Source organism: Bufo bufo, chromosome 1 (genome assembly GCF_905171765.1).
Source record: "Bufo bufo chromosome 1, aBufBuf1.1, whole genome shotgun sequence".
In the NCBI taxonomy this organism is placed as follows: domain Eukaryota; kingdom Metazoa; phylum Chordata; class Amphibia; order Anura; family Bufonidae; genus Bufo; species Bufo bufo.
In genome coordinates this window covers 589,767,469-589,786,620 of record NC_053389.1, presented here as the reverse complement: position 1 = coordinate 589,786,620, position 19,152 = coordinate 589,767,469, and the positions used below count along the sequence as shown (strand labels likewise).

Below are 19,152 nucleotides of genomic sequence, written 5' to 3'. Positions count from 1 at the left end.
GAGAGCTCCAGTCCGACTCAGACGCCAGCAAGGTGGAGGTGGAGTACTGGTTTGGGCTGGTATCATCAAAGATGAGCTTGTGGGGCCTTTTCGGGTTGAGGATGGAGTCAAGCTCAACTCCCAGTCCTACTGCCAGTTTCTAGAAGACACCTTCTTCAAGCAGTGGTACAGGAAGAAGTCTGTATCCTTCAAGAAAAACATGATTTTCATGCAGGACAATGCTCCATCACACGCGTCCAAGTACTCCACAGCGTGGCTGGCAAGAAAGGGTATAAAAGAAGAAAATCTAATGACATGGCCTCCTTGTTCACCTGATTTGAACCCCATTGAGAACCTGTGGTCCATCATCAAATGTGAGATTTACAAGGAGGGAAAACAGTACACCTCTCTGAACAGTGTCTGGGAGGCTGTGGTTGCTGCTGCACGCAATGTTGATGGTGAACAGATCAAAACACTGACAGAATCCATGGATGGCAGGCTTTTGAGTGTCCTTGCAAAGAAAGGTGGCTATATTGGTCACTGATTTGTTTTTGTTTTGTTTTTGAAGGTCAGAAATGTATATTTGTGAATGTTGAGATGTTATATTGGTTTCACTGGTAAAAATAAATAATTGAAATGGGTATATATTTGTTTTTTGTTAAGTTGCCTAATAATTATGCACAGTAATAGTCACCTGCACACACAGATATCCCCCTAAAATAGCTAAAACTAAAAACAAACTAAAAACTACTTCCAAAAATATTCAGCTTTGATATTAATGAGTTTTTTGGGTTCATTGAGAACATGGTTGTTGTTCAATAATAAAATTAATCCTCAAAAATACAACTTGCCTAATAATTCTGCACTCCCTGTATAAAATGATACGTCTGATATATATGAATACATAATACATGGGAAACTACTACTCAGTTTTTTAGCCATAATATATCTGCAGCAGTTTAATATTGAGCTCTATAGCTCAGTGATTAAGGCTCTTGCCTTTAATGTACATGGTTGTGAGTTCAAATCCTGGCAGAAACACTTCAGAAATAAAGGCTAAATAAAAGTTAAATACACAGGGTGTTTCCAACAGTGAAAAGTTTTTATTGAAAAAAAATAAAGGAGCAAAACTTAAAATATGATCAAATGACACCTATGTTGAACCTTGCTAACATTTTTAACCTGTGTAACCTTGGCCAGTATTTTTTGTTGGGAAAGGTGGCAGTCAGTACTCAAAACATCAGGACGCTACGTCAGGACGTTCTGTGAGGTGCACAAACCTGGTGCCACATCCTCCTTCTTACCACACTGCTGCGCTAGGGTAGAAGCTAGAATGGATTTGTTAGAAGGAGGCTTGCAACGTCACCTTACTACACCAGGAGGTCTGCTATGCAATTATCAGAGTTTTGCCCACCATTATCAGTTGGGCATTCATCTAATGAAACCTGCAAAAACCTATCAACTATCCTGAATCCCCTGATGAACCAGCCTTTATTACGTCTGGGGAAACGCGTCGGGACAAGCTGCTAAAGAAGGGACGAACATCATCGATCCTTACAGGCAGGGTAACATTAGGCGACAGCGAGGGCTTAGCCACCGAGAGGTGGGGTCGCCCCTTTCGGGGCGGGTGCTCCGCCTGTAGGCAGGGGTACATTGAGGGTTGTATTAGGGATATTGTTCCCTTCCCCTTATCCACCTCCTCTCTTTTCACCGTTTGGCCAGGTCCACAGTCATCTAACTGTAAGTTGCCGTAAATTTTTCTATATATCGGACTTCACTATCCTGATACGTCCAAGTAAGGCCTTGTCTATTTCATTTGACGTAGCCTAACATACATACTAAGATGGGGTATTATTTTAACCAACAATAGTAAAAGTTATGTTTTATATGAAAAGTCATTTTTATCTGTGATTAATGTTCACATGACCAAATGTGCATAGGACAGAGCTTCTTTCTGCACGGACTGCTGGAGCTAGTGGAGGTACTTTGGGAGAGAGGGGTTTTCTATGCCTGCAAGCGGCCATGTGAGGGAAGGTCTAGTGGTTGCAGTGCAATCCTGGGGTACATTCTGTATGATGACCCGCTCCATTGCTGTAGCTTGTTGTGAGGGAGGAGAACTCATTCCTGTGAGGGGAGGGGGCATGTGGCATATTCTGGGGGCCATGAGGTTGCAGAACTGTCTGTGGGGGCTTTATGGAGTGTATATCTGTGAGAGGGGTGCATTTGGCGCATTCTAGGGGCCATGAGGGTGCAGATCTGTGTGGGGGGCTTTATCGGTTGTAAATCTGTGAGGGAGGGCCGGAATCAACGAAATGTGACTGTGTTGTTGGTACGTTATTACAAGACTTGGGGGCCCACTTTTGATTTTTCCAAGGGCCAAATTTTTTCTAAAACTGCCCCTGATCAAACATGCACTCATCTTCTAAAATCTTTTAACTTACCTTCTAGCTGAGCCATCACCGTCCATTCAGTCAAAAGAAATGTGAGGGTTAAAATCCTTAACTGTAAGGATATCATCATAAGCTCCAATTATCTAATTGATCTTGGCTTTTATGCTCCTTATATTACAAGTCCTGAAAGAAAATAGTACATTATAGATGGCTTGTAACTTGCTATTTACAGTGATTGCAATAAGTAGACCTCTGGTTATACACACAATACATACACAAGCTAATATACAACATAATTACATCTTATGCAATTGTCTAATATACCTTCACTAAAATAATTACTCCTTCAATCAAAATAGATCAGTCAAGAAGGTTCCATTGATCTATAGTTTGTCTAGAGAGTAACCGTACCGAAATTACGTCTTCTAGCCTGATTGTGATATATTTGATTTACACTGGTCTCCCCTTCTTTAACTTTGAAAGTGAATAAGACAGAGGGTAAACAGCCAGACAGCCCCCAATAATCGTGATAGTCACAGTGTCCTCTTATGACTGTACTAGCCAAAGTGCCTCCATAACATTCACGTCCGCGATGGCCACAAAATAATGATAGCAATAATAATGTTCCCATAACAGTGCATATGGAGCCATGATGGCACAGGTGGTGCTCATATTCTGGGTTGCGTCTGGCCAATCCATTTAAATAGAAGAAGTGGAACAACACTCACTATTTACTCAAAACAAATCATGTCACGATGTACACTATGCCACATATATATGGTCAACAGAGGCGTATCCAAGATGAAGTCCTACTATAAAGCCAATCCTCTAAGGGACGTTTACCCTCCTGATTGGTTCCATAATAGCATGTGACTAGACCACAGCAATACTCTGCATAGTGAATACAGTGACATGCTAGTTTGAAAAAGGCTGTTTAGCTCAATAGTGAGCGCTGTTCCACTTCTTCTACCATGACAGGTAATGATATTGGGTATTGATAACAGGGAACAGGTTCTCTTAAAACACTAAAAACTCCATTATGAACTTAAAGAGGACCTTTCACCAGAATAAAACATCTAAACTAACTATACAGACATGTAGAGCGGCGCCCAGGGATCCCCCTGCACTTACTGTTATACCTGGGCGCCGCTCCGTTCTCCCGGTATAGCCTCTGGTATCTTCATAGTTAGTCTCCACCCAGGGAAACCTGACGGCGTCTCTTTCTCCTATAGTTAGTTTAGATGTTTTATTCTTTAAGCATTCACTTTTTTGTGAAAGGGGATAAGTTCAACATGGCATACAAAATATTTAATAATTGCCATACATCAAATTCCAAATTTCTAAAAAGTCCAAATGATCCACCATATTAACTTAAAGGCTATTTACACCTTTGGGGAAATTTTTCTTACTATTGCATTGTAATAATTTTGAGCTAAATAAATTTTTTTCCATTGGTTTTTATTAAACATTTTGAGCTCTTTTCTCTTGTGCAGCCTTGAGATTCTCTAATAACAGGCTCAGAATTTTTACTTCGTTCTGTCAGGCAGCTCAGCTGATGGCCCCTTATCTCTGACCTCCTAAACTCTCATCATAGCTAAATTCTTTTTTATTTTTAATTGACAATTTTTATTGTTTTTTATATTTATCATAGCATGGTACAGGCTTGAAGTCAAAATACAACAATATTACAAGTGACATAAAAGAAGGCAATATATGTGTTCGAAAAAATCATCACAGCATCATAGCTAAATTCTTATCTTATTCATAAGAATGTGGTTTAAATACGTGACTATGACCTTTTAGTAATTTAGAGATAAGGTTTATTAGATGACTGGCACAAAGTGAAACTATGATTCACACAGCTAGACAAACAGTTAACCCTTTGTGACAGAACGGCTTATTATTTTTAATAAAAACCAAATGAAGAAAAAAAAATTTGCTCAAAATGAGTAAAATGCAATCTTTAAAAAAATGCCCCAGAAAGTGTACATAGCCTTTAACTCGGTATTGACGTAGAGTGACAAACAACTGATAAAGCTGCAAGATGTATTTGTTGATTGAGGTCGATTAGACAGCTCCGAAGTAAAACACAATCATAATGATATTCACTCACATGTGTTACATACCTATAAAAAATAGTCACCATAGCTGTCAAAACCTTTCTAGATACAATATTACTAACAGAAAGGCAAAGCATGCACTTTGTAAGAAAATATATATTCCCTGCCTTATTTGAATTTCAAGGGGCCATTCATCTGGAAATTTGTTGGCATATCAATAGAATATGCCATAAATCTCTGGGACCCCTCCTTTGGCAAGAATGGAGCTATGCTGTAAATGGAGAACATTGTTTACTTGAGAGGCCACCTTTCCATTCAATACTTCCCCCCATCACGCTTTATTGCCTACTGTAGGGAAGATAATGTGAGAGGAATGTGTTATCTGCTAGCATAATAGTATATTGTAGAATTAGGATGACAATGTGACAGCTTTATTGTTGGATAGTAGAATACATGGAGTGACATATCGAGAAAACCATCCACCAGTGGTTATTTTATATTTTATTTCTTTAATTATAGGTCAATAATGCAAAGCTGGATAACCCTTTAATGTTTAAAGGGGTTATCCTGTGAAATACATTTATCACAGATTCACAGGACAGGTGATGAATGACTGATCACTGGGAGTCCTCACTGCTAGTTTTATAATAATGTGACATAATGTGAAGTAACTGAACAATCAATGGAAAACATTCAAACTTATCGGCTCAATGACTAAGTGCTGCTTTTAGCAACAAACTCATTTACAATAGCCAATACAGCCTTGAGCAAGGTGATTATGAAAGCTCTCAGTAGACACAGATGATGCTCCTCACCTGGAAATGGCCACCAGATCCTCATTGACTAACTTTTAGTGTTGAATCTATTCATTGACTAACTTTTAAAACAATCAATCATTCATTTGTTGGTGGTTTGAAAGGTCATGCCATGTTCAGGGGACTTTACTCATATGGTTGGATGATACAGTACATCTTCAAAGAAGAGTGCTGTATGGCCATTGCATAGCTCCTCAGGACACTGTTAAAATGTTATGCAGACTATTACTTAGTCAGGATTGTTATCTGAATGATTTTTCCTTTCTCTTACACAATCTCTTGCTACATTTAAAAAAAAAAAACAGGGCACCAATAACACTTCAGTCAAGCTATGGTCAATCTGAGAAGAGTAGAATATATTAAAATAAAATAACTACATTGGCGAGTACTTACATGGAATACTAACTGTGGAAACAGTGGGTAAATGGGAGAAGGCTATTTTATGCACTAATTTCATACTTCTCATTTTAGCAGATCAAAAAGAAAAGGCTCCTTTAAATTATGGGATTTTTTTAAAATTATTTTAAACAGGTAAAAATGGCATGTATTCCAAACACAAGACAGAATTGGGGTCAAATAATAGCATTAGCCAAAATAAATCAATGAGATGTAAACAAATGCTTTTCTGTAAGCACAAATGTAAACAGGGAACAAAGCCTTATCTTGTATTTATTTTTGATACAATATCAGATAAAAATATTATATCTGGAGCCTGTAAAGGAAACTAGAGGTAGATACTGATATCCTGTGCTTACTATCAAAGCAAAACTGAATATCACACAAGACTTGAGGCATCACCTCTGTGGTGAACCTGTCTTTTTAATCTCCCTAATGGTGTCGGAGTTGTGAGAAGTGATGTCCCTGTTCTTTTTCATCCTGTTAAAAATAATAGATTTTGCTCATTTAAGGGTTTTCTGCTTTCTTTAAGTAATGCCACGTCATTTGGCTACTGACATCCACAGCTCTTCATTGTACTTTAGCTTAGATCATAGTAAATGCAACATTTCTTAACTGTCCCAAAAATCGAATGTCCACATGGATATATTTTTCTATTTCAAAGTGCCATCTAGATCCATGATATACAGTGAGGAACAGAAGTATTTGAACACCCTGCGATTTAGCAAGTTCTCTCACATTGTAGGTGCATTCCCACTCTGAGAGACAGAATTAAAAAAATAATAATAATAATAAGGAAATCACAGTGTATGATTTTTAAAGAAAAGATTTGTCTTGCACTGCTGAACATAAGTATTTGAACACCTGATAAAGTCAGTGTTAATATTTGGTACAGAAGCCTTTGTTTTCAATTACAGAGGTCAAATGTTTCCTGTAGTTCTTGACCAGGTTTGCACACCCTTTAACAGGAATTTTGTCCCTCTCCTCCACACAGATCTCCTCTAGATCTGTCAGGTTTTGGGGCTGTCGCTGAGCAACACAGAGTTTCAGCTCCCTCCAAAGATGTTCCATTGGATTTAGGTCTGGAGACTGGCTAAGCCACTCCAGAACCTTGATATGCTTCTTACGGAGCCACTCCTTGGTTATCCTGGCTGTGTGCTTCGGGTCGTTGTCATGTTGGAAGACCCAGCCATGACCCATCTTCAATGCCCTGACTGAGGGAAGGAGGTTGTTGCTCAAAATCTCACAATAAATGGCCCCATTCATCCTCTCCTTAATACAGTGCAGTTGCCCTGTCCCTTTCACAGAAAAGCACCCCCAAAGCATGATGTTACCACCCCCATGCTTCACAGTAGGGATGGTGTTCTTAGGATGCAATTCATCCTTCTTTTTCCTCCAAACATGACGAGTGAAGTTTAGACCAAAAAGTTCTACTTTGCTCTCATTTGACCACATGACTTTCTCCCATGCCTCCTCTGGATCATCCAGATGGTCATTGGCAAACTTCAGACAGGCCTGGACATGTGATGGCTTGAGTAGGGGAACCTTCCGTGCAATGCATGATTTGAAACCATGACGGCGTAGTGTTCTACCGACAGTGACCTTTGAAACTGTGTTTCCAGCTCTCTTCATGTCATTGACCAGCTCCTCGCTTGTAGTTCTGGGCTGATTCCTCACCTTTCTTATCATCAATAATACCCCACGAGGTGATATCTTGCATGGAGCTCCAACAGTTGATCTATTTTCACCAAGCTGCTTCCAGCCTTGTGGAGCTCCACAATTTAGTCTCTAGTGTCTGTTGACAGCTCTTTGGTCTTGCCCATGGTAGTAGTTGGCGTCTGACTGACTGTGGGGTGGACAGGTGTCTTTAAAGAGCTCAGACAGGTGCTACTAAGTTAGACTAATGAGTAGAGGTGGACTTTTTAAAGGCACAGTAACAGGTCTTTGAGAGACAGAATTCTTGCTGTTTCTCAGGCGTTAAAATACTTATGTTCAGCAGTGCAAGACAAATAAATTCTTTAAAAATCATACAATGTGATTTCCAGATTTTTATGATTTCCAGATTTTGTCTCTCAGAGTGGGAATGTACCTACAATGTGAACTTCAGACCCCTCCAGGATTTCTAAGTGTTCAAATACTTCTGTTCCTCACTGTATATGGATCAAGGAAAAGCGGTAGAACATAAATAAAATAGACAGTGACTGCAAACTTTGTACAATGCTTTGGAATGTGCTGGCAATAAATAAAGAATGTAAAATAAAGATATAAATAAAGCAGGTTTATGATGAGAAGTTACAGAAAATGCGTATTACTTATTAGTATAGTTTGTTCACACTATACACACTATAATTAATATATTGGGCTGACGCAAATGAAGGCAGGGTTTTGGAGATACAGGCTGCAATAGCATACACCACCAATATTATATGTAAGTCTATTTTGAATTTTTTTGTTTTATTAATAGCACAGAATTTTTTTTTAAATTACAGGTGAAACTTGAAAAATTAGAATATCGTACAAAAGTCCATTTATTTCAGTAATGCAAATTAAAAGGAATCACATTAATGCAGCTTAAAATTAGAATTTTGTGAAAAGGTTCAATATTCTAGGCTCAAAGTGTCACACTTAGTCAGCTAATTTATCCAAATCCCATGAGCAAAGGGTACCTCCAAATTGTGACTTTGGGGTTTCATAAGCTATAAGCCATAATCATCCAAATTAAACCAAATAACGGCTTGAAATATCTCGCGTTGCATGTAATGAGTCTATCTCATATATTGGTTTCATCTTTTAAGTTGCATTACTGAAATAAATTAACTTTGCACTATATTCAAATTTTTCGAGTTTCACCTGTATGTCCCCTTTCCATATCGGTCGTTTTGATATATGGGATGTATGGAATATGATAGTTACGGGTGGGACTAGAAGATGTGTTGTGGCATGCAGTTGCTTATTTATTTTTAATTTGGATTTATTTACACCTGTGCCCCCCATTTAAAAGACCTTCGGGAGACATTTAACATTACTTTTATTTTATTTTTATTGTTGATTTTATTGATGAACAAAGAAAGCAATATATACACATAAAAATAGATCTGTGTCAATTTGTGCCATTTTCTTGAAAAGTTTAAAAGTCCATTGGAGAACAAATGAGTTTTTTCTATGTCTCTTCACCCTGCTTTACTGAAGCACCCTTTCCAATAGAGGAAGTACTCTGCTTATACAGGTGAAACTCGAAAAATTTGAATATCATGCAAAGTTCATTTATTTCAGAAATGCAACTTAAAAGGTGAAACTAATATATGAGATAGACTCATTACATGCAAAGCGAGATATTTCAAGCCTTTATTTGTTATAATTTGGATGATTATGGCTTACAGCTTATGAAACCCCAAAGTCTCAATTTTGAGGTACCCTTTGCTCAGGGGGTATGGATTAATTAGCTGACTAGAGTGTGACACTTTGAGCCTAGAATATTGAACCTTTTCACAAAATTCTAATTTTAAGCTGCATTAATGCAATTCCTTTTAATTTGCATTACTGAAATAAATGCACTTTTGCACTATATTCTAATTTTTGGAGTTTCACCTGTAGTATGCGAAATAGGTGATAAACCTGCCTCAATACATTCTATTTCAGTGTCAGGCCACTTTCACATGGAAGTATATTGGTCAATATTTTATATCAGTGTTTGTAAACCAGAACCAGGAGTGGAACCTACAGAGAGAAAAAATATATTTCCACTTTGTCCACGTTCTTGACCCCGTCCTGGTTTCAGCTCACAAATACTGCAAATACTAAGCAAAATAATGCTGTGTGAATGTGGCCTTGCTTATGTATGTATGGCCTTGTTCAGACTAACACTGTCATATTTTATCACTGGGCAATGACTCCTGTTAAATGCTCTAGGACTATTTTGTAACTGTAAAGTATACTTTCAGTCCTTCTAAGAGAACAATGGAAAAAAAATATCCAAAGAGCCTTATCTGTTAAAGAGGTTGTGCAGTGTCAGAAACGAATATTGATGACTTATCCTAATCCTGGCACCCCCGCAAATCAGCTGGTTGAAGAGGCTGCAGCACTAGTGCTAGCGCTGCACTAATGTCTTCCTGCTCACCACCTAGATTGTAGTGGCGGTACAGTGTAATTACAGCTGCATTCACGTATATACCCTGCAAAGCGTCTGTGTAGAACTGGTATCTACCATTATAAGGTCACTGTATTTTGGTCTTAGTATCTTGGTACTGTGGTTTCTATTTAGTATTAGTGTGGTAGTATTAAAGCGGCTCTGTCACCAGGATCAACCCTATTAAACCAGACATACTGCCGGTAGGGCTCATCATGCTGATTTAAAATATACTTTTCTTTGCTCTGTATGTTAAATAGCTGTAGAGATGTTTGTGTTTTTATTCATATGCAAATGAGAGGTTCGAGCACAAGAATGCAGGGCTGAATCATTAGAGCACTGCTTTGTAACACCCCCTGTGCTCTGCACACACCCCCTCCCTTTGATTGGCAGGGCAGAGCTGTATCCTAGCATGTACATTTCATTTAGATTATGCACTATAGCTTTACCACATTGAGATCTGATGAGAAAACTAATCTACATATTACTGCATTATTCACAGGCAGAATACATGATTATAAAAACACCAGTAATATTTGATAACTTATAATCATAAAGAAAACATGTATCTCTTTGTGGTAAAGAAATATCAGACTGTCATTTATGCATTGTGGATAATGATCCAATATTACATGTCTGTGAGAGGCAACAATATGTGAACCAGTAATGGTCAGTTTGCAGTGTTCGCCAGCGAACACATGCGGGCTGCCATCTTTAGAAAGGTAGACTCACCCGTCCAGCGATGCACAGGTAAGCCCTTACCTGTGTCGGGAGCCGGTCTGAAATCAAATGCTTTCACCGGGAGCAGGCAGTTCCGAGAACAGCCGCCGGGGGCCTTCATCTGTCTGTTCTCGGAACTGCCTGCTCCCGGTGACCGCATTTGATTTCAGACCGGCTCCCGACACAGGCACAGGTAAGGACTTACCTGTGCATCGCCGGACGGGTGAGTCTAACCTTACTAAAGATGGGCCGCCCGCATGTGTTCGCTGGCGAACACTGCGAACTGACCATCACTGATGTGAACCTTTAGGATTAGCAGATAATTTGAAGATGAAATTAGCGTTGGGTGTTTTCAATCAATGGGGTGAGAATCAGGTGTGAGTGGGTGACCTGTTTTATTTAAAGAACAGGGATCCATCAAAATCTATCTACTCCATCTGGCTTAGAACTGTGCAAAATAGATTGATCCCACTGGAGATACTGGAGTACAGCAATGTGGGCTTACCTAGTACATTTACCATCATATGGGTACGCAGTAGTTCACCCATGGGTCAGCACTAGAAATAGGATCTCATTCTGGATTTTACTTTGAGGCTCCTTCTCCTCTATATATGTTTCTGCAACAGGTTTATTTTAACATTATTTACTAACATAACTGATGTTTTTTTCCTATGTTAAAACCCCAAACTAGTATTTTTGTGACATACTTATTTTATATACTTACATAGTACTGAGATAATCTGCAGTGCTTTACAGACATCATCACCGGCCGCCAACATCTTGATTGAAGATCCAGAGCGAAATCTCGCGTGGCAAGTGATAATGTCATCATGTCACCCGGCCTGGTGATGTCATACATCACTGCGCACAAGATTTTGCATGGGATCTTCAATCAAGATGGCGGCGGCAGGCTCTTCATGTCCAAAAAGAATCAATTTGTCACCACGAAGCATGGGGAAATTCGGCTTTGCGGCTAATCGAATTTTCTCTAAAATTCGGATGGAAGTCGGGCACTTCAATTTGCTCAACGCTAACTGGGCCTTATTGTCTTGATACAGTATGCATAAAAAAGAGGATATTCAAATTAAAAGTTTTTTTTAGTGATTAGGGTTTTCCAGTTTAAATAGAGTTGTATTTCCTATTCTATTCAAGAGCCAGTTCCATGCCACTCCAGTCCTCCTCTCTACTTCAACTCTCTCCATCTTCCAGTCCCCACACTTTGTACATCCAGCTAGGTATGGGCATGGTCACTTGCACCGCTGTAGCCAATGACTGGCCACAAACAGCGGGTCACAGCAGAAGTCAGTCATTGGCTGGAGTTGTGCATGTGACCATGCCCATAGCTAGCCGAATGTAAACAATGCTAGGACTAAAAGATGGAGAGAGCGGAGGCAGTGCGGAGGACCGGAGCGGCATGAAACAGAAAAGTATGAAAATATGGGCTGGCAGCGGGCACAAGCACACAACCATATGTGGCCAAGTGTTTACTGTTCCTATAGTTATAGTTCATGTGCTGGGAATTGGTGCTGTGAATTGGTGTTGTAACCTTAATTCCAAACTTATATGCAGGTTAAAATATATTGATAACCTATCCTTTAAATCGCTTGTTCTCAGACATTTTACAGGCACCTTTATTGTTTTGGTTTATAAAAGTCAAGCAAAAACTTTGTGTAAAGTCAAGTATATGTATAAAAACATACAAAGTCAAGTGAAACCAGTCAAACGGTGGTTGTATCATCAATACATTTACTAGCACTATGAATTTTGACTTAACATAGACTTAAATTTGGCAAAAATGTTTGCAGTGTGTTGAGGGTCTGTCAGAATATGCTGACAACGGCCCCTCTTCCGAACACATGTTAGCTTTCCCTCTAAAATAAAAATGATATTCTATAAATTTACACTTTATTTCTCTTCTATCACTCCTGTATCACAACTGAATGCTTCATGGTAAACTGCCCTGTATTACCATAAAGGCCATGTGTACTAAGTGTTAGAGAAGAAATCAATGTGTGTTTTCTGGCCCGCAATCAGATTCCAAAAAAATGTAGAAATACATTGTAAAATGGACAGTTAATCTATTAACATGCTGCCATTATGAGCAACATAAAAGCATGCACTCGTGTCAAGAAGGTGTTTCATTTTCTGAGTAACAGTCTTGATTAATACCCCAGGGCATGACTATTTCGTACAGCATTATAAAAGCGAATAGGAAATAGTTACAAAGAGTTTTCCATGTTTAGTCTCACACATCAGTACTCATGGAAAAAACATGGGTAAAAATACACCTTTAAATTAGAAAGTTGAAATGAAAAAATTTGAAAGCAGCATTTTTTATTTTTTTGTAGTTTAAATATTTCTTTATTTAATCATTCATATAATCATATAACATATTATATTAATTCCTTTTTTCCTTTATAACATATTCATTTTACATCCAATTTCTTTATTCATAAACCTCCATCCCTCCCTATTTCCCTGATGCTTTGTCCTCTCCCAGGAAGGAAGGACAAGGGGAGAAAATAAATAAATAAATAAAATCATATATCGCTCTTCTCCTACTCCCGTTCCCCCATCACTCCCCCCAAATCATTTTATTCACTTCTGCCATAATCTAGCAAATCTGTATTTTTTCTTACTTGATACCAGATGGAATTCCTCCCGGATCAGCGAAGCTCTAGTCAAGTTTTCCCATTCCTTAACTGTAGGTCCCACTCTATCTCCCCAGTGTGCAATAATACATTTCATTGCATAAAATATTAGTTTAGATATTACAAGCCGATCTTGAGGGGTATCTATTTTATCCATCAATCCCAGGACACATATCATCTCCAAACAGATGGGAATTTTAACCACTTCAACCCCCCTAGCTGAAACACCCTTAATGACCAGACCACTTTTTACACTTCTGACCTATACTACTTTCACCGTTTATTGCTCGGTCATGCAACTTACCACCCAAATAAATTTTACCTTCTTTTCTTCTCACTAATAGAGCTTTCATTTGGTGGTATTTCATTGCTGCTGACATATTTACTTTTTTTGTTATTAATCGAAATTTAACGATTTTTTTGCAAAAAAATTAAATTTTTCACTTTCAGTTGTAAAATTTTGCAAAAAAAACGACATCCATATATAAATTTTTCGCTAAATTTATTGTTCTACATGTCTTTGATAAAAAAAAATGTTTGGGTAAAAAAAAAAAAATGGTTTGGGTAAAAGTTATAGCGTTTACAAACTATGGTACAAAAATGTGAATTTCCGCTTTTTGAAACAGCTCTGACTTTTTGAGCAACTGTCATGTTTCCTGAGGTTCTACAATGCCCAGACAGTACAAACACCCCACAAATGACCCCATTTCGGAAGGTAGACACCCTAAGGTATTCGCTGATGGGCATAGTGAGTTCATAGAACTTTTTATTTTTTGTCACAAGTTAGCGGAAAATGATGATTTATTTTTTATTTTATTTTTTTCTTACAAAGTCTCATATTCCACTAACTTGTGACAAAAAATAAAAAATTCTAGGAACTCGCTATGCCCCTCACAGAATACCCTGAGGTGTCTTCTTTCCAAAATGGGGTCACTTGTGGGGTAGTTATACTGCCCTGGTATTTTAGGGGCCCATATGCGTGAGAAGTAGTTTGCAATCAAAATCTGTAAAAAATGACCGGTGAAATCCGAAAGGTGCTCTTTGGAATGTGTGCCCCTTTGCCCACCTAGGCTGCAAAAAAGTGTCACACATCTGGTATCGCCGTACTCAGGAGAAGTTGGGGAATGTGTTTTGGGGTGTCATTTTACATATACCCATGCTGGGTGAGATAAATATCTTGGTCAAATGCCAACTTTGTATAAAAAAATGGGAAATGTTGTCTTTTGCCAAGATATTTCTCTCACCCAGCATGGGTATATGTAAAATGACACCCCAAAACACATTCCCCAACTTCTCCCGAGTACGGCGATACCAGATATGTGACACTTTTTTGCAGCCTAGGTGGGCAAAAAATCACATCACCAGCCTGCCAGCGAACGATCGCCGCTGGCAGGCTGGAGATGCACTCGCTTACCTTCCGATCCTGTGCACACAGGCGCGCGTTCACAGGAAATCTCGGCTATCGCGAGAGGACGCGTATATGCGTCCACCCAGAAGAGCAGGGCCGCCGCCAGGACGCAATCCTGCGTACGGTGGTCCTGAGGCGGTTAATCAGATCTTTTTTCTTAATTGTTTCTTTTACCGTCCCCCAGAACTTCTGTATTTTTATACATGTCCAAAGTATGTGAATATGGGCAGCCCCTTCTTCTCCACATTTTTTGCAGCTAAATTTCTCATTTTTCTAACATTTCATCAGAATCTTGGGGGAATAATATAGGCGGTACAGTATATTAAATTGAGTGATTCTATAAGAAAAGTTTTTTTGAAACCCTATTTTTTTCCTGGATGGCTTTTTCCCAGAATTCTTCCTGTTGCGTATTTAACACTTTTTGCCATCTATGACTTAAAGTCGTAATGGCGCTTTTATATGTCTTCTGGTATAACAGCTATCCATATATTTTAGAAGTCAGTTTCCTACCCACTAATAAATTAGTGATGTTTATCAAGGGTCTTGGCAGGGCGACAATTTGAGTTCCTTTTCCTATCTCAGCTCTCAAGGCCTGTTTCAGTTGTAGGCAAAAAAAAACTCAAATTTTTATTTCCTATTTCATATTCATTTTTGAGGTCTTGATAGGAGATTATATCCCCCTCTTTCCATACTTGACCCACTTTAGTAATTCCATATTTCCACCACACTTTTTGTTCTATTGATTTTAATTCCCTAAGGTGAGCGTTGTCCCACAGCAAGGTGTCAAGATGTATTCCCCTCTGAGGCCATAATTCTCTAGCAGTTTTCCAGACTTTGGTCCACAGCTCAAATAGGGGTATTTTACTTGATTTTTGTTGTAACAGGATATCCGCTTCCACTAGTTGAAAAATGCTACAGTTTCCCAAGTTTTCATTGATCCCCGTTATCATGATTTTATATCTGTGTGACTTACTCCACATTATCATATTTTTTATCTGCCCAGAAATAAAATACAATTCTAAATCCGGGGCTGATAATCCGCCTTCTTTCTCATGAGTATACAATATTTGTGCTCATATTCTCGTTTTTTTTCCCTCTCCAAATCAAGTCCGTTATTAAAGTAACTATTTTTTAAAATATACTTTTGGGAATTATTACCTGTGCATTACAGAAAATATAATTCAAAGATGGTAATATGCTCATTTTCACCAGCGAAATACGCGCCGCCATCGAAATATGAGTTTTTTTCAAAACTTCTATTTTCTTACGAATCTCCTGTATTTTAGGGACTACATTCAACTGTACATAGTCACTAGATTTAGATGTTATCTGAATTCCTAAATACTTAACTGGATCTTGTTTCTCTTTAATTTCTAATAATCCTGGTACAAACCCGTTCAGAGGGTCAATTGGGATACATGCTGATTTAGACCAGTTTATTTTAAGACCAGCATGATCACTATACTCCTCAAAAACCTGAAAAATCTTCATGAGCGAGGCATGCGACCCCACAAACAACATAATATCGTCTGCATACAGAGCAATTTTTTCCTCATGGGACCCATACCTAAAACCCTCTATTTCTTTGTCTTGTCTAATCAGGTCAGCCAAAAGTTCCATGGCTATGGCGAATAACAAAGGAGACAGAGGGCAGCCCTGCCTAACTCCTCTCTCAATATAAAATTTATCAGAGAATTCACCATTCAGTATTAACCTTGCAGAGACTTCAGTATATAAAAACTTGACCCAAGCTACAAAACTTTCTCCAAATCCCATTCTCCTCAATGTAGCAAATAAAAATGACCGTTCTATTGTATCAAAGGCTTTTGAGGCATCTATAGTTACGATCATGCGTTCACCACAGTTTATAGGCTTCAACTGTATATTCATAAAGTATCTCATTATGTTGTCAGTTGTAGTCTTGCCTGACATAAAACCTGACTGATCCCCATGAACGATATCAGACACCACTTTCCCCAGTCTACTTGCCAAAATGTTTGCTAATATTTTATTATCTGTGTTAATTAATGAAATAGGACGATATGAGTCCAAGAGTTCTGGATCTTTTCCTGGTTTTAATATGAGTGTTATTAAGGCTTCTCTCAAAGACTCAGGGAGTTTTCCTTGTTTCCTTGCGGAATTCCACATTATAAGCATTTTCGGGATCAATAGTTCTTTGTATTGAGCATATATTTCAAACGGAATGCCATCTATTCCTGGGGTTCTGTTCTTGACTATCTTAGATAATATTATCTCCACTTCTATTGGGTCTAAAGGAGCCTCCAGGCTTTCCCTTTGATCAGAGATTAGCGTACTAATAATAATTTCTCCCAAAAACTGTTCTAATTCCCCCGTTGTCTTTTTTACTGCGGTACATCTGTTCATAGTATTCCTTTAACAGGTCTACCTTGGCTATTTGTGCGGTGATCCTATGCCCAAATTTATCTTTCAAACAGTAGATAACATAATTACATAATTTAGTAGATTACATAATTTTCTTTTTGTTTTTCCGCCATTAACAGCAGATCACCTTCCAATTTAACCGCTTTATCTCTCCACTCTCTATAATTTTGTGCAATGGGGTTCTGGATGTATTTATTTTTTCGGATTTTTCCACCTCGTTTTCTAACTCCATTATATTTTTCCTTATTCCCTTCTCGCATATTGCCGTATATTTTGTGATAATTCCCCTTATAAAGTCCTTTGCGGCCTCCCATACTATATTATTTACTGCTGAGCCCTCATTTATCTCAAAGTACTCCCTAATATCAAAACCTTATCGTGCATACCCATTATATTAATCCATCCTATATTTAAATTCATCCCTCTATTTTTATTATTTTTATTAGTCTTTATATTTATAATAATTGAATTGTGATCCGAAATCCCTCGTTGTCCATACTTAACCCGTTCTATGTCCAGTGCTCCTTTACTATCAGTAAAAAACTAAATCAATTTGTGATAAATTCCTGTGGGGAAAAAAAAGTGAAAGCAGCATATTTAAAAATAATATTAGAAGATATGTGAAGCCAGCCTGAAAATCCACACCTGTCTGGAACAAAATCACCATGTGCTACATGTGGATTTCGCCGTGGATGTGGATTTCTCTCTTGGACTAAAGAGACTGAAACCTGTCACTAACTTCCGCAACAAGTAGGTCATATCTTTAAGGACTGTGCATTCTGCAGCTAAGAATAAAGATATGGCTAGATGTGACAAAGACCAGTCATTCTGTCTATTAGGTCATGAGATTGAAAGACCTTTAGTATAGATGTCAACATCAATACTTAGGTCTCAAGCACACGACCGTTGTGTGTTTTACGGTCCGCAAATTGCGGATCTGCAAAACACTGATGGTGTCCGTGTGCGTTCCGCAATTTGCGGAACGGCACGGACAGCCATTGATATAACTGCCTTTTCTTGTCCGCAAAAAGGACAAGAATAGGACAGGTTATATTTTTTCTTGCGGACCACGGAACGTAGCAACGGATGCGGACAGCACACAGAGTTCTGTCCGCATCTTTTGCGGCCCCATTGAAGTGAATGGGTCCCCATCCAAGCTGCAAAAAACTGCGGCTCGAATGCAGACCAAAACAATGGTCGTGTGCATGAGGCCTTAGAATAAGCCCACAATATCAAAAGGATGGGGTCTGAATCCCGGCACCCCAATCCACGGGATATCAGTGCCCCAGTCACTGCCATGTCTTCTTCATTGTTTAACAGACACAACACTGGCCATTTGTGAGCTATCCCTGGTATTGTAGCTCATTCCTAATATCAAAGAGGCACAGTGATTACTAAATGTATGGTGCTGTGCCTAGTAGAGAGTGAAGGGAACGTAATGGAGTGCCAAGATCCCTTCAATTAGCTGATTAGGGGAACGCTTAAAGATGGACCCCCAGTTGATCTATGGATAGGCCATCAATCTTATAGTCCTAGAAACTCCTTTTAAAGGATACATTCATAATATTCTTGCATTTGGGGCTGGTCTCTTTAACTTACAAAAATACTTAAATGATTATTGGAATAAGAATCTTCCATATTATATCTATTGTATTGTAAAAATATAGACGGTTCTTTAAAGAAAAAACTGATTGAAAAAAAATGGATGCAAAGTAAAATAATTGAACATTTTATATATCTAAAATGGTATAACATGCGAAAAAAAAACAAAAACAAAAAAACCTTCCTTTAGAATCCAGCACAAGCAGTGGTGTGCCTAAGGTGTTTGGCACTTGGAGTGGGTCTTTTCTCTGGCACCCCCCATACTTTAAAACGTTGCGCCAACTCACAGTAGTAATGACCTCTTTGAACCCCTTCACAGTAGTTATGCCCTCAATGCAACCCTTCACAGTATTTATATCCACATTGTGCCTCCCTCACAGTAGTTATGCCTACATTGTGCCCCCCACAGTATTTATGCCCACACTGTGTGCCGCTCATAGTAGTTATGCTCACATTGTGCCCTCTCACAGTAATTATCCCTTCATTGTCCACCCTTCACAGTAGTTATGCACACATTGTGTCCACCTCAAAGTACTTATCCCTTCATTGTGCTACCTTCAAAGTAGTTATGCCCTCATTGCGCACCTTCACAGTAGTTATTT

General features: G+C 38.6%; 1 protein-coding gene across 1 annotated transcript in view; it reads right to left on the bottom strand.

The window, feature by feature from the left end:
* LOC120986031 (collagen alpha-1(VII) chain-like) overlaps positions 1-16,930 on the bottom strand; it is a 570,823-nt gene extending 553,893 nt beyond the window's left edge. The window contains exons 1-2 of the mRNA XM_040414311.1: positions 15,704-16,930; positions 2,421-2,481 (exon numbers count right to left, since the gene is read on the bottom strand). Of these exons, the coding sequence (XP_040270245.1) occupies positions 2,421-2,481; positions 15,704-16,930 (1,288 nt within the window). The remainder of the gene's footprint in view (positions 1-2,420; positions 2,482-15,703) is intronic.
* Positions 16,931-19,152: the final 2,222 nt, after the last annotated feature.